At 45.5% G+C, this 20,379-nt stretch overlaps 1 protein-coding gene across 4 annotated transcripts in view; it reads left to right on the top strand.

The window, feature by feature from the left end:
- The first annotated feature begins 608 nt into the window (after nt 1-608).
- Nucleotides 609-20,379, top strand: part of PPP2R2D (protein phosphatase 2 regulatory subunit Bdelta) — a 54,559-nt gene continuing 34,788 nt past the window's right edge. Inside the window, exons 1-2 of one of the 4 annotated variants that reach the window (XM_064269161.1) lie at nt 609-705; nt 779-871. In XM_064269161.1, the coding sequence (XP_064125231.1) occupies nt 699-705; nt 779-871 (100 nt within the window). In that variant the 5' untranslated portion in view covers nt 609-698. Of the gene's footprint in view, nt 706-778; nt 872-12,093; nt 12,166-20,379 lie in introns of those variants that run through there. The other 3 variants (XM_064269157.1, XM_064269158.1, XM_064269160.1) reach the window with 3 other exon arrangements.

Raw genomic sequence — 20,379 nt, 5'->3', positions numbered from 1 at the left:
ACTCAGGCCACGCCCACCCACCCCCAGACAGCCCTGCGCCGAGCGCGCCCCCATTGGCTGCTCCGCGGCAGGGCTCGCAAAACGGCGGCGCTCCAATTGGTCGAGGTCCGAGGGGCGGGGCTCAGACTGGCGGTGGGGCACGCCTGAGAGCGAGGCTGAGTCAGCACTGGAAGTCGAGTGTCCACCCTGCTTTCGAAGCCTGTCCACTGGGTGCTTCGGGGTCGCCGCTTCGAGCCCTCTACACCCTCCCTGAGAGCGGCCCCGCAAGTGTTCTTCCAAGGAGCTCCGGACACCCGCCGGCCCGGCGCTCCTCCTGCGTCCCTAAACCGTCTCCTCCCGACCGCGGGTCATGCGGCGGGGAGCGGCTCCGGGCGCGCGACGGCGTCTCGCGCAGGCGCAGTCCACGCGGGGCGCGTCGCCGACAGCCCCCGGGCCGCACGCCAGCCTCGCCCCGCCCTCCCGGGACAGGCCCCGCCCCCGGCCCCGGCCCCTCTCACTGGAGGTGGAGGGATGACGTCATCGAGCGGGGCGACGGGCATTGGGCGCCATTTTGAAAAGGGAAAAAAAAAAATCACTGGCGGCGGCGACTGCCGGGCTGAGGTTCTCGGGAGGCGGTAGCGCGGCGGCTGCTCGTTCCGTGCGCGCAGTCGGCGCGGCAGCGTCCGCCCGCCGCCGCCTCAGCGCCCGCCGCCTCGGCGATGGCAGGTGAGGGGCCGCGCGCCGGGGGCGGGACGGGCGGGGGCGGGGGCCGGGCCTGATGCCCCTGGTGTGTTTGCAGGAGCCGGGGGCGGCGGCTGCCCCGCGGGCGGCGGCGACTTCCAGTGGTGCTTCTCACAGGTGAAGGGGGCCATCGACGAGGATGTGGCGGAAGGTAAGGCTCGGCCGGCCCGAGCCCAGCTCCTGGCGTGACGGGCACGTCCCGGCGCGCGGCCCCGCCTCGGCCTCCGCGCGGTCCCGCTGGTGCAGTGCCGCCCGAGCGGAATCGCGCCGGGCCCTGCAACCCGGGTCCGGGTCACTGTGCGCGCCTCCGGCCGCGGCCGCACCTCGGGCCCCGAGAGGGACCGGCCCGAGCACTTCCCGGGACCCCGGCGCTCGCGGGCCTCCGAGGGCGGCCCAGGGGTACAGGCTGGGGCTCAGGCCGGAGGGGGGGACGGCAAGCCTGGAGGGGCCAGACCGGGGGGGGCGATAGAGCCGCGGGGGACGGGCCCGGGGCACAGGTCGAGGGGCGACAGAGCCGCGGGGGACGGGCCCGGGGCACAGGTCGAGGGGCGCAGACGTGGGGGTACAGGCCTGGGGCACGGGCTGGGGGGCGCAGACGCGGGGGGACGGGCCCGGGTTCAGGTCTGAGAGGGACAAGCCGGCACTCGCCCCGCTCCCCGGAACCACGCTCCCCTCTGCCTGGTGGCCATGGTGGCCTGAGGAGTCGCCCCGTGGGGACGGCTGCAGTGGGGCGCTGTTCTGAACGTGATGGTTTCTTGGTGCGCTCACGGATGTGTCATTTTTAATGGGATATTGGCTGAGAGGGGTTATGTAAGTAGCCTAAGGTCACAGACCGGGGGAGTGGCGGAGACTGGATGAGAACGGGGGTATTTTGAGCCCAGTTCTGGGTTCTTTCCAATGGAAGTGGCCCCCGCCTCCTGTATTTGGTGGAACTAAGAAAATAACTGCAGAAGTTGGGGACTCAGGATACTTAAAATCGGGGTGACTGTACTTGAGGATTAGGGACGGGGGCCACGGTTCTCTAGACCCCAGCGCAGTCTTTAATCTCTCTCTTTTTTCTTTTTTTTGGCTCAGTTTTTTCCTCTCTAAGAAGAGAGTTGGTCTACTGGATTCTTAAGACTGCCTTCTAGGGTTCTAAAATTATTGAATTCTACCACCAATCTTGATGTCTGTTTCTTTTTCCCTTTTAGGTTTTAATCTCGAACCTTATGGCATTGCATTAAATTGGCAGGTGGTTTTTTCACAATAGTCTCAAGTGGGCTAAGGCTTAGAGTTTCAGGACTGGGTGGGAAACTCCGTAGGGTGTACCCTGCCTCTCTCAGCTTCCCATGAAGCCACGTGTCATCTTAAAGGGAAAAACTGAGTGTAAAAATGATTTTTAGAGACTGAGAAGTTTAACATTTTAGGTTTAGAATAATAAACTTTTTTTGTTGTTCAGCCATCTTACTGAACATTGTGAGCCTTTCACTTTTCAAGAGTGAATTGTCATTGGCTGATGCTTTGCACCAAGTTCATCTTCCCTGCCCCAAGTAACCTTGGCTCTTCCTGTGCCCTTTACTCCCTCTGCCTGCTCCCTGTGCTTCTTCCTGGCAGTGTCTCCTTTGATGCATGACCCTTGGGGACATCTGCGAGCCTTGGCCCATGGGACAGACAGTGCCCAGATTAGGGAAGTGCAGTTGTACTCTAAGAAATTTGTGAAGTCGTGTATGGTTTTTGGTTGTAGCTTGATGATTTTATATAGTGTAAATAAGCATAAACAAGCACGTTGATTCTGTTTCCTTTGGATCAATCTAAAATATGTTACTTTTGTTGTTTGATTTATGTCCCAAGTAGGGAACAGTTCACCTTTACCCAGATGAAGTGGTGATTTCTATCGAGAGGAAAGCAGAAAATGTTTGTTTGGTGGCAGAGCTTAAGGCCTGTCTTAGTTTCTGGTTTCTTTCTTTTTTCTAGAAGTTTTTATTGCCAAGTTAAATGAATTGAAATTTAAATATAACTGAAATGGTATATTTTAAGTGTGACTTGATACTTTGAAGATGGCATTCTTTCTCTTACAAGAATGGGGACAGAAAGGTTTTGTTCTCAGAATTAAACTGATCAGAAGTTTTTGCAGCCTTAAACCCCGGTTTTGAGCAGAAATTTGAGCTCATCTAGAAGTTTCACGTTTTGAGTTGCCATCATTTTGGTGACTGCTTTGCGCTGATAGTGTGTGTATCGCAACTTTCTCTTTTAACCCACGCAAGGGGTTAGTCACTTGGCAGGGTTAACACATTTTTAGGTGTTCTTTACTTTGTCACATAGTTGTGATATGAATTTGAATTGCATCATTAACGTAGAGTTTGACAGTAACTAAGGAAAATGCAATCTTTAGCAACTGGTAATTTTTAAGCAACATGTAAAAAGAAGCTGGCAGAATGCTTTGCAGAAGAATTTCTAGCCCAAACTCAACCTTAATGAAGACATTTTGATGCTCAGAGAGTTACTAGGGAATGGGTAGGTAGTTTGTGAGAGGGACTAAGCTTTGACCGGAGGACTTGGGGTGCGCTGAAATCTGAACGAATGCATGGCTCTGAGGCGTGCCTGCGAAGGCTTTATTTTGGCCTGAGCTTTACCGTGAGTCAGCCTTAACCCTACGCTTTAGACCATGTTTCTGCATTCCTTTGGGATGGGTGATAAGAAAGGGCATTAGAAATTGAAGCTAGAGACCTCACCTCACTTCAGTGAGGGCGGTATCTGCAGAGGTAGAGGGGTTGGGGGAAGGAGGGTTAAAAGTAGGCACTCTGAACTTTGAAGATTGTAAAGTGAATGAAAGACAGTGTTTTGTTTTTATAGCTAATGGTTTGGGGTGGCTTTAATCATAGCTCCCAGTGAGAGTGTTGACTGTGTAAGCTGGGATGTTGTTTAAGGGCTGAGTCTTGCTGTGGGGCAGCACTTTCGCATCTCTGCTGGTAGTTGTAGACCAGGAAATGAGTGTTGTCCTGCTGGGGACTAGATGGGGAGTGGCAGGCAGTGGGGACGTGCCCCTCCTACCCCTCTGGCAAGCTGACTGTGGCTGGAGTCTTCAGCACCTGGAAGGTGGAATAGGTGAGCTTTTATGCCTAGATAAGCAAAATTTGAAATAGTAAAACCAGGGAGGCTTCCAGAGTAAGCAAGGAGAGAAGTTATTAGCGTGTGCTCTAAGCAGTGACTACTTGTTTGTGTGCAGAGTTTTCGCATGGGATGTTTGATCACCTTCACCCAGCCCTGCCCCCTGCCCTGGACCTGCCTTCCCTGGGTGAACCTGCAGATACCACTTCACCTTCACCCAGCCCTGCCCCGTGCCCTGGATATGCTTTCCCTGGGTGAGCCTGCAGATACCACTTCACCTTCACCCAGCCCTGCTTTCCCTGGGTGAACCTTCCTGGGTGAGCCTGCAGATTGCACGCTGTGTTACGTCCTGTTTCTGCCTGCTTCAGTAGACTCCAAGGCTGGATTTTTGCCTGCCCGCTCTCCCCAACCCACCCCCCCGCCCCGCACCTCCATTAGCACCTTGCAGAAGACCCAGCATGGAAGTAATGATAGCTAAAAGATGAGTCTTACTGTGTCCCAGAAATTGCTCGAAAGCTTTACGTGTCAGTTAATCTCCACACAACCCCAGAAAGGAGGGACCGTTGCTCTTCCCAGTTTTAGGTCCAGAAACCAAGGCACAGAAGGTCATCAACTTGCCCACGGTCACACAGCCACTATATGACAGCCAGGGTTTGAAGCTGGGCCAACTGGCAGCTGTGCTGCCTCTATGAGTGTCCGCAGCCAAGACAGATCCAGCCCTGCTGTGGGGTATTGGCTGCCTGGCCGCTTGGTCCTCTTGGTACTTGGTGGAGCTCTCGCCCGCAGTAAGTGTAGGAAAAGTGCCCTTGAAAACAAGCGAAAATGAGAAGCTGTTGAAGTGCCCATCAGAATGATAGATTAGCAACAAGGGTTCAAGCTGGCATCTTTTCAGAACACTTTGCAGAGTATTTGAAGGGTAGGTATCAGAGGCAGTAAGTGATGGACTCTCCTGCTTGTCACACACACACTGCAGTGTGTTTGCCCATAAAGATACTCTGACATCATTGCTGTTTGCTTGCCAGCAGGGAAGCTTTGGGTTTTACTGCCAAGAAATAATGGGGAGAGGTTGAAGAAGGGGGCTGTGTTCAACTGTTATCTGGTTTTATAGAACTTTGTGTCACTTGATGGCAGCTGGTTCCTTTCATCTTATTATTTGTTGTTTTAAGTATTTTGGCTTTTTATTTGATTATCTTGTTTTAATCATCTTTTTAATCTGTAATCCAGCCTGTTGCTTTGAATTAGACATTAACCTTTTTCTAAAAAAAAAAAAAAAAAAATACTAGCTAAAGGTTTGTCTGCTTAACTCAGACATGTGTCTGGGGAGTTGTATAAATAATATGGACATCTGGCTAATCTGGTAGGTAAACCCTAGTTCTGTCTAGAGTTTATGTGTGTCGTCAGGCCAATTCCAACTCATAGCAACTCTGTGTACAACAGAACAAAACACTGCCTGGTCCTGCACTGTGGTGTAATGGATCACTTTTGTGTGGCTTTTCTCACCATGGTCTTGCAATTCACTTGTAAATCAGGTGGATGGGACTGTGCACATAGGGTAATGGTGGCCCTCCAAGGGAACTGGTTAGTTTTGCCATCCCACTGGGCTTGAAACAAGCCATCCTAGATGTGGAAAGGGGAGGATCCCACCATAAAGACCAACAGGAGAGGCCAGCGAGAGACAAGCGCATTGGGCTTCCTGGCCCACGGAACGAGAAAGCTGAGTGCCTTTTGGCTGAGGCTTACTGGCAGAGTGGGGTGCCTCTGGGTACTTACTGACCGAGCTAAAGGAGCTTTGTAACACTTGCCTGAGCAGGGCAGAGGCCGAAGGGCCAGAGAGAAGCCTGCCTGGAAGCATGGCTGGGAAGAAAGTGGCTGTCTTAAATGGAAGAACGATATCCTGAGCGTACCTGAGCCTTTACTTCCCTATAAAACCCCGTAATCATGAGTATTGTTTGTGAGTTCTGTGTGGCCATTGCAGTGAATTAATTGAACCTGGCACAAAAGTGGAGAGTGCTGTGGGAGGGATGGTTGGTGTCAGAATTGGTAAAGATGGCAAGAGAGAAGGTATGTCTGGCCTCTGCCTCCTAGAAGTCAGCCTTAGGCTGTTGATCTTGATTCTCCTTCCCCCTTTTGAAGTTAGAGAAGGTCAGATGCTGCCCTCGTGCCATTTTTACATGCACCATCCTCGCGATTGTTGCTGTGTGTGAGCCAGTTGTTGCAGCCACTGTGTCAGTCCATCTCATAGAAGGTTTTCCTCTTTTTCGCCAACCCACTACCTTACCAAGCATGATGTCCTTCTGTAGGGACTGGTCCTTCCTAATATGTTCAAAGTATGTGAGACGAAGTCTTGCCATCCTTTCTTCTAAGGAGCATCCTGGCTGTACTTCTTCCAAGACAAATTTGTTCATTGTCCTGGCAGTCCATGGTAGATTCAGTATTCTTCACCAGCACCTTAATTCAAAGGCGTCAGCTCTTCTTTGGTCTTCCTTATTCATTGTTCAGCTTTTGTATGCGTATGAGGCAATTGAAAATATCATGGCTTAAGTCAGATGCACCTTGATCTTCAAAGTGACATCTTTGCTTTTTAACACTCTTGGGTAAAGAGTGCATAGATGGGAGACTGCCAAAATTCAAGCCGGATTCAGAAGAGGATGTGGAACGAGGGATATCATTGCTGATGACAGATGGATCTTGGCTGAAGGCAGAGACTACCAGAAAGATGTTTATCTGTGTTTTATTCACTATGCAGAGGTATCCAACTGTGTGGATTATAACAAGTTACAGATAACATTGCGGAGAATGTGAGAGTTTACGTAGAAGCTATGAAAGAAATATTTTAGTTGGGGAACAGCAACAAAAATTAATGGACCTTCGGTATCAGTAATGATCCCTGGTGGCACAGTGATTGAGTACTCAGGCGCTAACCAAAAGGTTGGCAGTTAGAACCCACCAACCACTCTGAGGGAGAAAGATGTGGCAATCTGTCCATAAAGATTCACAGCTTTGGCATCCCTGTGGGGCAGCTTAGCTCTGCTCTGTGGGGTCCCTGTGAGTTGGCATCGACTTAATGGCAATGGGTTTGGCTTTTTTGTTTGTTTTAGGTATAAATATCAGGAAATTATTGTGCTCCATTGCTTAAGAGGTACATTCTGATGTCAGTGATGTTAAAATGTGGGAAATGTGCTTCTTCAAATCAATGAAAGCAGAACTCTTCAGTCATAGTCATTATTTCAGACTACCGTATTGATTTCTTCCCAGTATACAAAATTGTGCAGTAGTTTTTATCATTGACCTTTTTTTTTTTCTCTTTTTAAGTCTCAGGTGAGATGTCAGGTTTTTTGAAATATTCCCAGTCTGATTTCTACAATCCTGCTGTAGAATTTGCACTTACCTCCTGTTATACCTGTGCCATTGAAATGGACCCGGAAAGGTGTCCCCTGGAGAAGGCATCCTCTGGAGCAGTCACGCTCTCTGGTGGTCTTGTGCAGTGTAACTTATGAGAGAGAGCTTCCCAGGGAGGCCACCTTTAGGAAATCAGACATGTACATTTCTGAAGAGTCATTCTTTGAATGTAGCCAGTGAGCGCTGGTGGCGTGGTGGTTAAGAGCTCAGCTGCTCACCAAAGGTCCGGCAGTCCGAATCCACCAGCCGCTCCTTGGAAGCCCTGTGGGGCAGTTCTGTCTTGTTTGTCCTGTAGTGTGGCTGTGAGTCATAATGGACCCGATGGCAGTGGGTTTTTGGTTTATTGAGCACCAGCTACATCTCCATGTCTTTGAAATCAGGATGCATGTTCAAGAACCTGGACTGCAGTTATAAAATTAGGTACAAATTTGTGAGATTCGTGTGGTATTCGTGTCGATTTGTGTTGCCCCGCATGGAGTTACCGTGAGTTGGAAGTGACTGTATAGCAACTGGTTTCTTTCTTTGTTTTTTCTTTCTCAGGACTTGTTTTTCTCCTTGATCTTAAAATGTCTGTTGTTTGATGAAAAGTTCTGGGTTCAGTTTGTGTCTGCCATTTATCAGCTTTAAAGGCCCTTCTGCCCCATACCTTGCTGATCATAAAATCAGGAATACTTATTAGACTGTAAGATTTTTATTAAGGTTAGACAGTGTGTAGTGCTTTTGTAGCCTGTGAAGCACTGTCAAGTGTTAGGTACAATGGCTAATTAATTCTCATGTATTTTAAGGTATTTGGGTTTGGTTTTAACTATATTTAAATGCAAAAAATAGCAGTTTATTCTTTTATTTTTTCTGATCTCTGTCCTCATCTCTCTTCCCACCTGCAGTTCCCTTCCACTGGGCCTGTTTACCGTCAGCTGCTGTCAGATCAGCCCCAACTCATGGGGATCCCATGCACATGGAACAAAACACTGCCCGGCCGTGCACCGTCCTCGTGCTCGGTTGGAAACTGGACTGTTGTGATCCATACGAAACAAAACACTGCCCAGTCTTGCACCGTCCTCGTGATCGGTTGCAAACTGGACTGTTGTGATCTGTGAAGGTTTTTTTCCGCTGGCTGATTTTCACAAATAGATAGCTAGGCGCTTCTTTGTAATCCTTGTTAGTCTAGAAGCTCCGCTGAAGCCTATTCAACATCATAGCAACATGCAGGCCTCCACTGCCAGATGGGTGGTGGCTGTGTGTGAGGTGCAGGGTCTGAAATCAAACACAGGTCTCCTGCATGGAAGGTGAGGATTCTACCACTGAACCACCACTACGCACCCCGCTGGGCCCAGCCTCTTGATTTTTCCATTATCATCCCATGATTGTTCCCCATCCCCTAGTCTTTGCTCAGACTTCTTTTTGCTTCCTGTCTGCTCTCCACACCCTCCTGATCCCTCTAAATTGATCCCAGCTTCCACTTTGTCATGAATCAGCACTCCAGCCACTCTTTAACATTCATTGTCCTTTTACTTAGCATCGCATGCTGTTTAACAATTAGCTGTAGCCCCTTTGTTGCTTCCTAATTTTACTACGTGTTTTAGACTTGTCTTTTCAACTTGATGTTAATCCTAGTAGGGAAAGTCATGTTGTTTTTGGTTGCCGTCGAGTCCGTTTCAACTCAGAGAGACCCCACGTGTGTAGAGTAGAACTGTTCCACAGGGTGTCCGAGGCTGTAACCTTTCAGAAACAGACCGCCAGGCCCGTCTTCCAAGGCGACTCTGGGTGGGTTTGAACCACCAGCCTTTTGACTAGTAGTCAAGTGCTTAACAGTTTGCACCATCCAGGGACTCCTAAGGAAAGCCATAAAGAATATGGAGTTTGAAGTCACATGGATTTTGGTACAAATCCCATTTCTACCCTCTTACAAGCTTTATGTTAACTAGACAAGTTAGATACCTTCCGTTTCCTCATCTGTAGAACGGGAGTATTGTTACCTAGGACCATTAAAAGGTTGTTGTGAGGATTCCAGGTAATTCGCAGAAAGCAGAGGGCTGCTAGTGCCAGGTGTTGGAGATGGAGAAGCACAGTTCCTGCCCTCAGGAACCTCTCTTTTTAGACAGAGACCGACAGACAAATGACTGTGACACCATGGCTGATACCAGAGTGTCACGGGAACACAATAGGAGGAGGCCGGGTACACAGGCCTTGGGGAAAGTGGAGAGGAGGAAGACAGGGAAGTCTTCCCAAAGGGTGTAGGGAGAGGGAAGAAGGGACAGGGACATTCCCGGTAGAGGCAGGTTGAAATGGAGATGCCTGGTTCATTTGGGAAATCAGAGAACTTGGCGTGGTTGTATAGCAAAGAGGGTAATAGCCTGAAACTGGCAGGAGCCAGATGGTGATTAAAAGCCTTAACTGCTGTGCTAAGGAATTTGAATTTTTTTTTTTGAACTTTAGATGAAGATTACAGAACAAATTAGTTTCTCATCAAACAGTACACACGTTGTTGTATGACATTGGTTAACAACCCCACGACATGTCAGCACTATCTCTTTTCAACCCTGGGTTCCCTATTACCAGCTTTCCTGTTCCCTCTTACCTTCCGAATTGTATTTTGAAGGTGATTATGAGCTTTTAACACTTTAAGCAGAGTGTTAAAAGGAGTGACAGCAGCTTTACCTGTTTAGAAAAGTCATTCTATCCTTTGGAGAGTGGATGATAGCGGGGTAAGAATGGAGGCAGAAATGTCAATTAGGAAGTTACTTCAATAATAAAGGCTAGAAATGAAAATTTACACTAAGTCAGAGGTTGGCAAAATTTTTTTATAGAGGGACAGGTGGTAAATACCTTAGACTTTGCAGGCGAAATGGTCTTCGTTGCAACTACTGAGGTGAACTTTGCTTTTGTAATAGGAAAACATAAACAGTGCAGAAACAAGTGGATGTGACTGCATTCCAATAAAACTTTATTTACAAGAACAGACCGTGGGCCAGCTTTTACCTTAGGGTTGCAGTTTTCTAACCTCTGCTCAAACAGTTCTCTGTCCTATAGGGTCACTATGAGTCGGAATCGACTCGACGGCAGTGGGTTTTTGGGGGGTCGGCTCTAAACTATTGGTTCTGAGAGCCTTTTGGTTCCAGGGCCCTTTATGCTCTTCGTGATTATTGAGAAACCCGAGTGCTTTTGTTTGTGTAATATGTGTTGATACTTACTATATTTGGAATGAAAACAGAACAACTTGAAGTGTTTATTATTTCATTATAAATCTTGCATGTTATCATAATATTTTTAATAATTAAACACTTCCAAAACAACAACAGCAAAAAATTCAATGAGATGTGGCATTGTTTTACACTTCTGCAAACTCTTTATCTGGCTTAATAGAAGACAGCTGTGTTCTTGTATCTGTTTCTGCATTCATTCTGTTGCAATACATTGTTTTGTTGAAATACATGAAGAAAACTTTGCCTCATGCAGATATATAGTTAGAAAAGGAGGTGTAATGTAATAACTTTTCATGTAATTGTAAATGTTTTTTGATACTACACCAAAACTTGACAATTGGTAGTTCCTTTGAGTTTAATTGCACTTGGAGATCTGAAGCTGCATCAGTGAATTGTTTATACTCTGTTCCATTGAAGCCCATAGTTCTCTCCTGCACTTTGAGTGGGTCTTTGGTTCGTTTGGTCATATCACGCGCTGATCATTTAGAAACACGGGTGGATTGAGTTCTGCAGATCTTCTAGATGTTGATATTTGGAAGCATTTCCTCTTCAGCTGTTCAAGATAAAAGAAAATTATGTTTGTTAATGTCACCACCGGTCTCATCAGAATAAATACACTCTTTTTAGAGGGCAATTTGACAGTTACTATCCAACTCTAAGTAAGGGTCGCGGTCGGGGAGGGGGGGTGGTGGTGTGCTGTTGAGCCGATCCTGACTTGGAGTGGCCCCAGAGTAGAACTTCCCTGTAGGGTTTCCAAGGCTGTAATCTTTACAGGAGCAGATCACCAGGTGTTTTTCCCTCAGAGTACCTGGTGAGTTGGAAATGGTTGAGACCCCATAATTCACTCTTTCCAGGAATCCTACAGAAATATGCTGGCATTTTGTAATGCTGAACATCTGGGAAAGAGGAAATGCTCAAAAGTAGCGGAGCACTTCATTAAATACATTGTGCATTACTCAGCAGCCATTCAAAGGAATAAAGGGGCTCTGTGCCTATTGGAAGGAGCCCTAGTGGGTTAAAGCACTCATCTGGTAACCAAAAGGTCACCAGTTCAAACCTTCCAGACTCTCTCTGGGAGAAAGACGTGGCAGTCTGCTTCTGTAAACATTTACAGCCTTGGAAACCCTATGGGGCGGTTTACTCTGTCCTATGGGGTCGCTTGAGTCAGAGTTGACTCCACAGCAGTGGGTTTGGTTTGGTTTTTGGTGCCTATTGGAAAGAGTTCTGTGATATATTAGATGGAAGAACGCAATTTGCAGAATGACAATCCCGTGTAAAACTGAGTGTGATCATAGAAGCCTAGAAAAGGGTCTGGAAGTTATATACCAAAGATACCTTGGAAGGTGAGGGAACCCAGTTTGCACTGACGAGGGACATTTCACTGTCGTTCTACACACCTCCATGTTGTTTAAAAGTTCCATACCAAGGATTCATTGTTTAAACTTTCAGTTGTTCTGCTCCAGGTACCTGGAATGACTAAATAGGTATTCCTAAAAGTTCAGCCATTGCAAAAGCTCTAGGACGATGACTAGATTGAAAGCAAAGCAAACAAAAACCCAGCTGATTGTAATTGTTACTGAAAAGGGGGGACTCAATGTCTTAGGTGCCTCAGTGCATTTATATATGTACCTAACTTCGTAAAACGTCGGGGGCTACCCTCGGCTCTGTTTTCTACCCTTTGCAGTAACCTGCATGTACCGACACCTTCTAAGGAAATGTCGTCATTTCATTATCTGGATATAGCTTTACCTGTAAGGTAAATATTTTACATTTTAAGTCTCAACCGTTTGCCACATCACATTTGATTGGTTGCTTTTTAAATAAAGAAAAAATATATGTTGTTTTTGTTTGGTGCCATTGAGTCGATTCCAACTCATAGCGACCCTAAATACAACAGAACGAAACACTGCCCAGTCCTGTGCCATCCTCACAATTGTTGCTGTGTTTGAGCCCATTGTCGCAGCTGCTGCGTCAGTCCATTTCGTTGAGGGTCCTCCTCTTTTTCTCTGACCCTTTACTTTGCCAAGCATGATGTCCTTCTCCAGGGACTGGTTCCTCCTAATAACATGTCCAAAGGACCTGAGATGAAGTCTCGCCATCCTCACTTCTAAGGAGCACTCTGGTTGTACTTCCCCCAAGACAGATTTGTTCTTTCTCCTGGCAGCCCATGGTATATTCAGTATTCTTCGCCAACACCATGATTCAGAGGCATCAGTTCTTTGTCGTCTTCCTTGTTCGTGGTCCAGCTTTCACATGCATTTGAGATGATTGAAAACGCAATGGCTTGGGGTCAGGTGCACCTTAGTTCTCAAAGTGACCGCTTTGCTTTTTAACACTTCAAAGAATTCTTTTGTAGCAGATTTTCCCAATGCAGTGTATTTGATTTCTTGACATCTGCTTCTATGGGTATTGATTGTGGATCCAAGTAAAAGGAAATCCTTGGCAAATTCAGTCTTTGCCCGTTTGTCGTGGTGTTGCTTATTGGTCTAGTTGTGAAGATTTTTGTTCTCTTTCTGTTGAGGTGCAAATCCATACTGAAGGCTGCGGTCTTTGATCTTCATTAATAAGTGCTTTAAGTCCTCTTCATTTTCAGCAAGCAAGGTTGTGACATCTGCATAATGCAGGTTGTTAATGAGCCTTCTTCCAGTCCTGATGCCACATTCTTCTTCATACAGCCCCCCTCAGATTATTTGCTCAGCATACAAATTGAATAGGTATGGTGAAAGGATACAACCTTGATGCACACCTTTCCAGATGTTAAACCATGCAGTACCCCCTTGTTCTGTTTGAATGACTGCCTCTTTGTGTACAGGTTCTTGTGAGCACAATTAAGTGTTCTGGAATTCCTACTCTTCACAGTGTTACCCACAATATCTTATGATCCATGCAGTTGAATGCCTTTGCATAGTCAATGAAATACAGGTAGACATCTTCCTGTTATTCTTTGCTTTCAGCCAAGATCCGTCTGATATCACCAATGATATCCTTCCTTCCATGCCCTCTTAATCCAGCTTGACTTTTTTTTTGGCAGTTCCATGTCGATGTCCTGCTGCAACTGTTTTTTAATTATCTTCAGTAGAATTTTACTTGCATGTGATATTAAGGATATCATTGTATAATATATGCATTCTCTTGGATCACTTTTCTTTGGAATGGGCACAAATACGGATCTCTTTCGTATGGCTAGCCAGGTAGCTGTCTTCCAGATTTCTTGACATAGGCAAGTGAGTGCTTCCGGCGTTGTATCCATTTGTCGAAACATCTCACTTGGTATTCCATCAATTCCCAGAGCCTTGTTTTTCACCAGTGTCTTCAGTGTAGCTTGGACTTACTCCTTCAGTACCGTTGGTTCTTGATCATAGGCGCCTTCTGAAATGGTTGAATATTGTCCAGTTCTTTTTGGTACAGTGACTCTGTGTATTGCTTCCTTCTTCTTTTGATGCTTCCTGCTTTCCTTCAGTATACATACATATTGAAAAATATATACGTATTATTACCAACAGTAACATTGTTCTTTGCCTTTTCCTTTATCGTATGCATATTTACATTTTTTTCATCGTAAGAGTCCCTCGGTGGTGCAGTTAACTCACTCGGCGGCTAACCAAAAGATTGATGGTTCGAGTCCACCCAGAGGTGTCTTGGAAGAAAGGCTTGGAAATTTCCTCTCAAAAAATTTCTATTGCAAACCCTGTGCAGTACAGTTCTGCTTTGCTTGGGTTTACCTTGAGTCAGAATCAACTTGACAGCTACTGGTGATGCAGATATCATAGGAAATCGCAAAGAATAATGATAACCACCCAATAGCTCTTGACATTTCGTCTTACTTGCTTTTTTATTTATTCATTTTGAGAAGTTAAGGGTTACGTTTAAAAGGGAAGCCTCTTAAACTCCAATTCCATTCCTTGCATTTCCTTTCCTCACCAGCAGCAACTTCTACTATGAATTTGTAATATAGCCTGTCCCCATTTTTTAATTTTTTGTCAAAAAAGATGTACAGGTAGCCTTTTAAATTTTTTTCATCAAACAAATATTAACGTGGTATCTGCTTTACCACTGCTGAATATCAGAGGTCACCTTTCTTTCTTAGGTTTTGACTTCGTCTTCTCATTTGTTCCTGATACCAGAGAGGATGTCTTTTATCGGTTGTTTATATCCTCTGCCGTCAACTCTGGTTTCAGTTTAGTTGTGTAACATGGTCTTACTTTGAAACTTAGACAATGAGAAAAGTTTGTTTTAACCACTCTCAGCTTACTTTAGTTTTCATTAAAGAACAGTAAAATTCAAGTAGTGGAGTAGTGGATTTGAATTATGAAATTATCCGTTTAAGACTGTCTGCGTACTCTATCGAGTACTGTTCAGAATGAAATGTGTCACTAGGTAAAACAGTCGTACAATCATGTAGTCCTCGCCCTAAAGTCCCTGTTGGGCCTATGAAGAAGCCCACCGCCTGTCTCTCCCGGCCAGCTCGCTGCCTGGAGCACTGGAGTCCTGACATTGGCAGCCTCTTGTTTCAGTAACTGTTCTTGCCTTTGCTGGGTCTCAGCTGGCCTGCAGAGAAGAACACAGTACCCAGGCAGACGCAGATGAGGAGCTCCTCAGGTCGGATACCACACGTTCTGATCTCCTTTTCTTGTTTATATTGCTTTTAGTCATTGCATGTACTTTTAAAATTTTTACTCTCAATAAATGTATTCCTAAAAGGCTACTTGGAAATTGAATTATTTTCATGCAGTGAGTGAAATTGATAGTCAGAAGCAGCTATTAAAAATTTTTTTTTAAGTCCATAATCACAAGTTGGAGGATAATTATTGTTTGCTGAAAGTTTGATAACTTGTTTCATCATTTACTTGATGATCTTACCTATTTTAAGCTTTCTGTAACTTAGGAAAACCCGTGAGTTCTTATGTGAGTACTTACGGTGTTTATTCAGTATAAGTTTTGCTAATTTGATAGACACTGTTGTTGTTAGATGCCGTCTAGTCGGTTCCGACTCATTGTGACCCTGTGCACAACAGAACGAAACACTGCCTGGTCCTGAGCCATCCTGACCATCATTTTTATGCTTGAGCCCATTGTTGCAGCCACTGTGTCAATCCACCTCCTTGAGGGTCTTCCTCTTTTCTGCTGACCCTGTTCTTTCCCAAGCGTGATGTCCTTCTCTAGAGACTGATTCCTGCTGACAACATGTCCAAAGTATGTAAGACGTAGTCTTGCCATCCTTGCCTCTAAGGAGCATTCTGGTTGTACTTCTTCCAAAACAGATTTGTTTGTTCTTCTAGCAGTCCGTGGCATATTTAATATTCTTTGCCAAAACCACAGTTCAAAAAAAGCATCAGTTTTTCTTCGGCCTTCCTTATTCATTGTCCAGCTTTCACATGCATATGATGCAATTGAAAATACCATGGCTTGGGTCAGGTGCACCTTAGTCTTCACGGTGACATCTTAGAGGTCCTTTGCAGCAGATTTACCGAGTGCACTGAGTCTTTTGATTTCTTGACTGCTGCTTCCTTGGCTCTTGATTGTGGATCCAAGTAAAATGAAATTCTTGACAACTTCAGTCTTTTCTCAGTTTATTATGACTTTACTCATTGGTCCAGTTGTGAGGATTTTTGTTTTCTTTATGTTGAGGTGCAATCCATACTGAAGGCTGTGGTCTTTGATCTTTATTAGTAAGTGCTTCAAGTCCTCTTCACTATTAGCAAGCAAGATTATGTCATTTGCATAACACAGGTTGTTAATGAGTCTTCCTCCAATCCTGATGCCCTATTCTTCATATAGTCCAGCTTCTCAGATTATTTGGTCAGCATACAGATTGAATAGATACGGTGAAAGAATACAAGCCTGCTGTACACCCTTCCTGACTTTAAACCAATCAGTATCCCCTTGTTCTGTCTGAACAGCTGCCTCTCGATCTATGTAAAGGTTCCTCATGAGCACAATTAAGTGTTCTGGAATTCCCATTCTTCACAATGTTATCCATAATTTGTTATGATCCACACAGTCGAATGCCTTTGCATAGTCAATAAAACACAGGTAAACACCCTTCTGTTAATTCTCTGCTTTCAGCCAGGATCCGCCAGACATTAGCAATGATATCCCTGGTTCCACGTCCTCTTCTGAAACCGGTCTGAATTCTGGCAGTTGCCTGTCGATATATTGCCGCAGCCGTTTTTGAATGATCTTCAGCAAAATTTTGCTTGGGTGTAGTATTAATGATATTGTTCTATAATTTCCACATTTGGTTGGATCACCTTTCTTGGGAATAGGCATAAATATGGATCTCTTCCAGTCAGTTGGCCAGGAAGCTGTCTTCCGTATTTCTTGGCATAGACGAATGAGCACCTCCGGTGCTACATCCATTTGTTGAAACGTCTCAATTGATATTCCATCAATTCCTGGAGCCTTGTTTTTCGCCAATGCCTTCAGAGCAGCTTGGACTTCTTCCTTTAGTACCATCGGTCCCTGATCATATGCTGCCTCTTGAAATGGTTGAACATCGACTAATTCTTTTTGGTATAATGACTCTGTGTATTCCTTCCATCTTCTTTTGGTGCTTCCTGTGTCATTTAATATTTTCCCCATAGAATCTTTCACTATTGCAACTCGAGGCTTGAATTTTTTCTGCAGTTCTTTCAGCTTCAGAAACACTGAGTGTGTTCTTCCCTTTTGGTTTTCCATTTCCAGCTCTCCGCACATGTCATTATAATACTTTGTCTTCTCCAGCCGCCCTTTGAAATCTTCTGTTCAGTTCTTTTTCTTCATCAATTCTTCCTTTTGCTTTAGCTGCTAGACATTCAAGAGCAAGTTCCAGAGTCTCTTCCGACATCCATCTTTGTCTTTTCTTTCCTCTTTTCGGTGTCCTCTTGCTTTCTTCATGGATGATGTCCTTGATGTCATTCCACAACTCGTCCAGTCTTCGGTCGCCAGTGTTAATGCATCAAATCTTTTCTTCAGATGGTCTCTAAATTCAGGTGGGATATATTCAAGGTCATATTTTGGCTCTTGTGAACTTGCTCTGATTTTCTTCAGTTTCAGCTTGAACTTGCATATGAGCAATTGATGGCCTGTTCCACAGTCCACCCCTGGCCTTGTTCTGACTGATGATACTGAGCTCTTCCATCATTTCTTTCCACAGATGTAGTCAATTTGATTTCTTCGTGTTCCATCTGGCGAGGTCCATGTATATAGTCGCCGTTTATGTTCGCGAAAGAAGGTATTTGCAATGAAGAAGTTGTTGGTCTTGCAAAATTCTGTCATTTGGTCTCCAGCACTGTTTGTATCACCAAGTTTCCAACTACTGATCCTTCTTCTTTGTTTCCAATCACCAGTAACTATCAATGCATCTTGATTGCGTGTTCAATCAATTTCAGGCAGCAGCAGCTGATAAAAATCTTCTATTTCTTCATTTTTGGCCCCAGTGGTTGGTGCGTAAATTTGAATAATAGCCGTATTGACTGGTTTTCCTTGTGGGCGTATGGATATTATCCTATCACTGACAGCACTGACTCCAGGATAGACCTTGAAATGTTCTTTTTGACAATGAATGCAACACCATTCCTCTTCAAGTTGTCATTCCCAGCATAGTAGACTATATGATTGTCCAATTCAAAATGGCCAATACCAGTCCATTTTAGTTCACTAATGCCTAGAATATTGATGTTTACGCAGTCCATGTCATTTTTGACGATTTCTAATTTTCCTAGATTCATACATCATACATTCCAGGTTCCGATTATTAATGGATGTTTGCAGCTGTTTCTTCTCATTTTGAGTCGTGCCACATCAGCAAATGGAGGTCCAGAAAGCTTTACTCCATCTATGTCATAAGGTCAACTCTACTTTGAGGAGGCAGCCCTTCCCCAGTCGTGTTTTGAGTGCCTTCCAACCTGGGGAGCTCATCTTCCAGCACTATGTCAAACAGTGATCTGCTGCTGTTCGTAAGGTTTTCACTGACTAATGCTTTTCAGAAGTAGACGGTGGGGTCCTTCTTCCTAGTCTCTTATTCTGGAAGCTCAGCTGAAACCTGTCCTCCATGGGTGACCCTGCTGGTGTCTGAATACCAGTGGCATAGCTTCCAGCATCACAGCAACACACAAGCCCCCACAGTACGACGGACTGACGGATGGCATATTAAAAGACCATTTCCCAAAGTTTCAAATACATCGTTCCCTTTTTAGTACCTGTCTCTCAAAACAAACAAACCCTTTGCCGTCGAGTGGATTTGGACTCATAACGACTCTGTAGGACAGAGTAGAGCTGCCCCTTAGGGTTTCCAAGGAGCGGCTGGTGGATTCGAACTGCTGACCTAGGTGAGCAGCCACAGCACTTAAGTACTGGGCCACCAGGGTTCCTACCTCTCAAAGTAACAGTCTTTTTATGTAGTTATGTAATATTTGCCACTGTTACTGTCTCCTTGCTAGTTTGACTGAGTTTCAAATACTGGAAGAGTAAGTTGTGTATGTTGTTGAGCGTTTGGTCGTGCAGCTGGAGAGGAGCGATGGAGATGTCGCTGACAGTAGTGAGTGACCGGCAGTGAGCGAGCCTTCACTCCTCAGTCCTCCCTTCTTCATTAGCTCACTCATTCTGCAAGGGTTTGAGAATGTAGTCGGCATGGTCCTAAGACTTAAATAATTCGCTAATGAATTACTGCCATTGTGTTGAGCTCTGGGTGGGGTTGGGAGCTTCCCTGGTCCAGGGATGGTTGAGCTTAAACAGGAGGCACTGAGGGGCCTGGAGAGAGGCTGCCCAGCAGAGGGCAGAGAACATGAGCAGACCAGGAAAAGGAGGGCATACCAACCAGCAGCCCAGGAAAAAGGCCGGACAGCAAAGGGACACGAGGGTCAGGGTTCGGATCTTTATCCTGAGGGTGGCGGGAAGTCACCTGTCGCATGTAAGGAGGAAAATAGCACCTTTCAAGCTGTGTTTAGAAGATGAGACCACTTTGGCTGCAGCGTGGAGAATGGGTTGGAATTGCTGTGGGGCAGAGTACTCAGTTTGAGGGATGTATTTTTAATTTTATAGTGAGCCTGTAAGGTGTTGATGGTTATGTTACGACAGTGACCTGTTGTTAATAGTTATAAGGTGCTTTGACTTGCTGATAAGTCAGATTTCTGCCATGGCTCACAAGGCTCTTATTATGAAAAGAATTAGTGAAAACCTAATAACATTATATATGTGCATATGTGTATGTCTCTGTGTGTGTGTGTGTATATGTATGTGTGTATAATCTTTAGACAGTCTTTTGGATAAAAACATTCTCATTTCAACATGGGTTGAGGGAAATAATACAGAATATCCTGTGTGGTTTGGAAGTAAAACCTGAGGACCTGTCTTTATAATAAAGATGAATTACATTCCTCGTTTTAAAAAAGTCTCAATTTGGTTGCTGATTTTATGATAACAGTAGCTGCAGTTATTGTATAATTGCCACCTTTCTTCTGTTTGATGGTAGCTTCATGGTACTCTGGACAAGACAGGGTGGAGGCACATTTCTGAAGGAGATGGGGCTTAAGAAAATACACATGTTTTTTACATTTAGATGGCATACGTGCTATGAAGAAATACAAGGTGTTGGCAGTACTCATTTAACAGGTGCCTTGGGGCTGGGGAAGGCACCTTGACAAAGTGACATTTGAGCTAAGATCTTAACGAGTGAGGCCAAGGAGGGGTGGCAGTTAGGGGCAGAGAGGCATGGCAGAGTTCAGGAAGAAAGCTGGGTGGCTGACACCAGAGAGCGTGGGAGCTATGGTGAGAAGTAGACGCTGAGGCGTGAACACTGGGACACAGACCAGGAGTGTCTCTCACTGGCGGAAGGCACAGACGTAGCTGTGGTCACGCTGTCTCAGCAAGGTGTGCGTTCGCGTAAGGAGGGCACTGGGGAAGCTTTGCTTCAGTGGGGCCTTGTCAGATTATTAGGTAAGATCTGCGGGTGGAAGAGGAGAAGGAGAAATTAGATTACCCGTTCTAAACA

The sequence above is a fragment of the Loxodonta africana genome, chromosome 16 (genome assembly GCF_030014295.1).
Source record: "Loxodonta africana isolate mLoxAfr1 chromosome 16, mLoxAfr1.hap2, whole genome shotgun sequence".
NCBI classification, from domain to species: Eukaryota; Metazoa; Chordata; class Mammalia; order Proboscidea; family Elephantidae; genus Loxodonta; species Loxodonta africana.
This window is presented reverse-complemented; position numbering and strand designations above follow the sequence as displayed.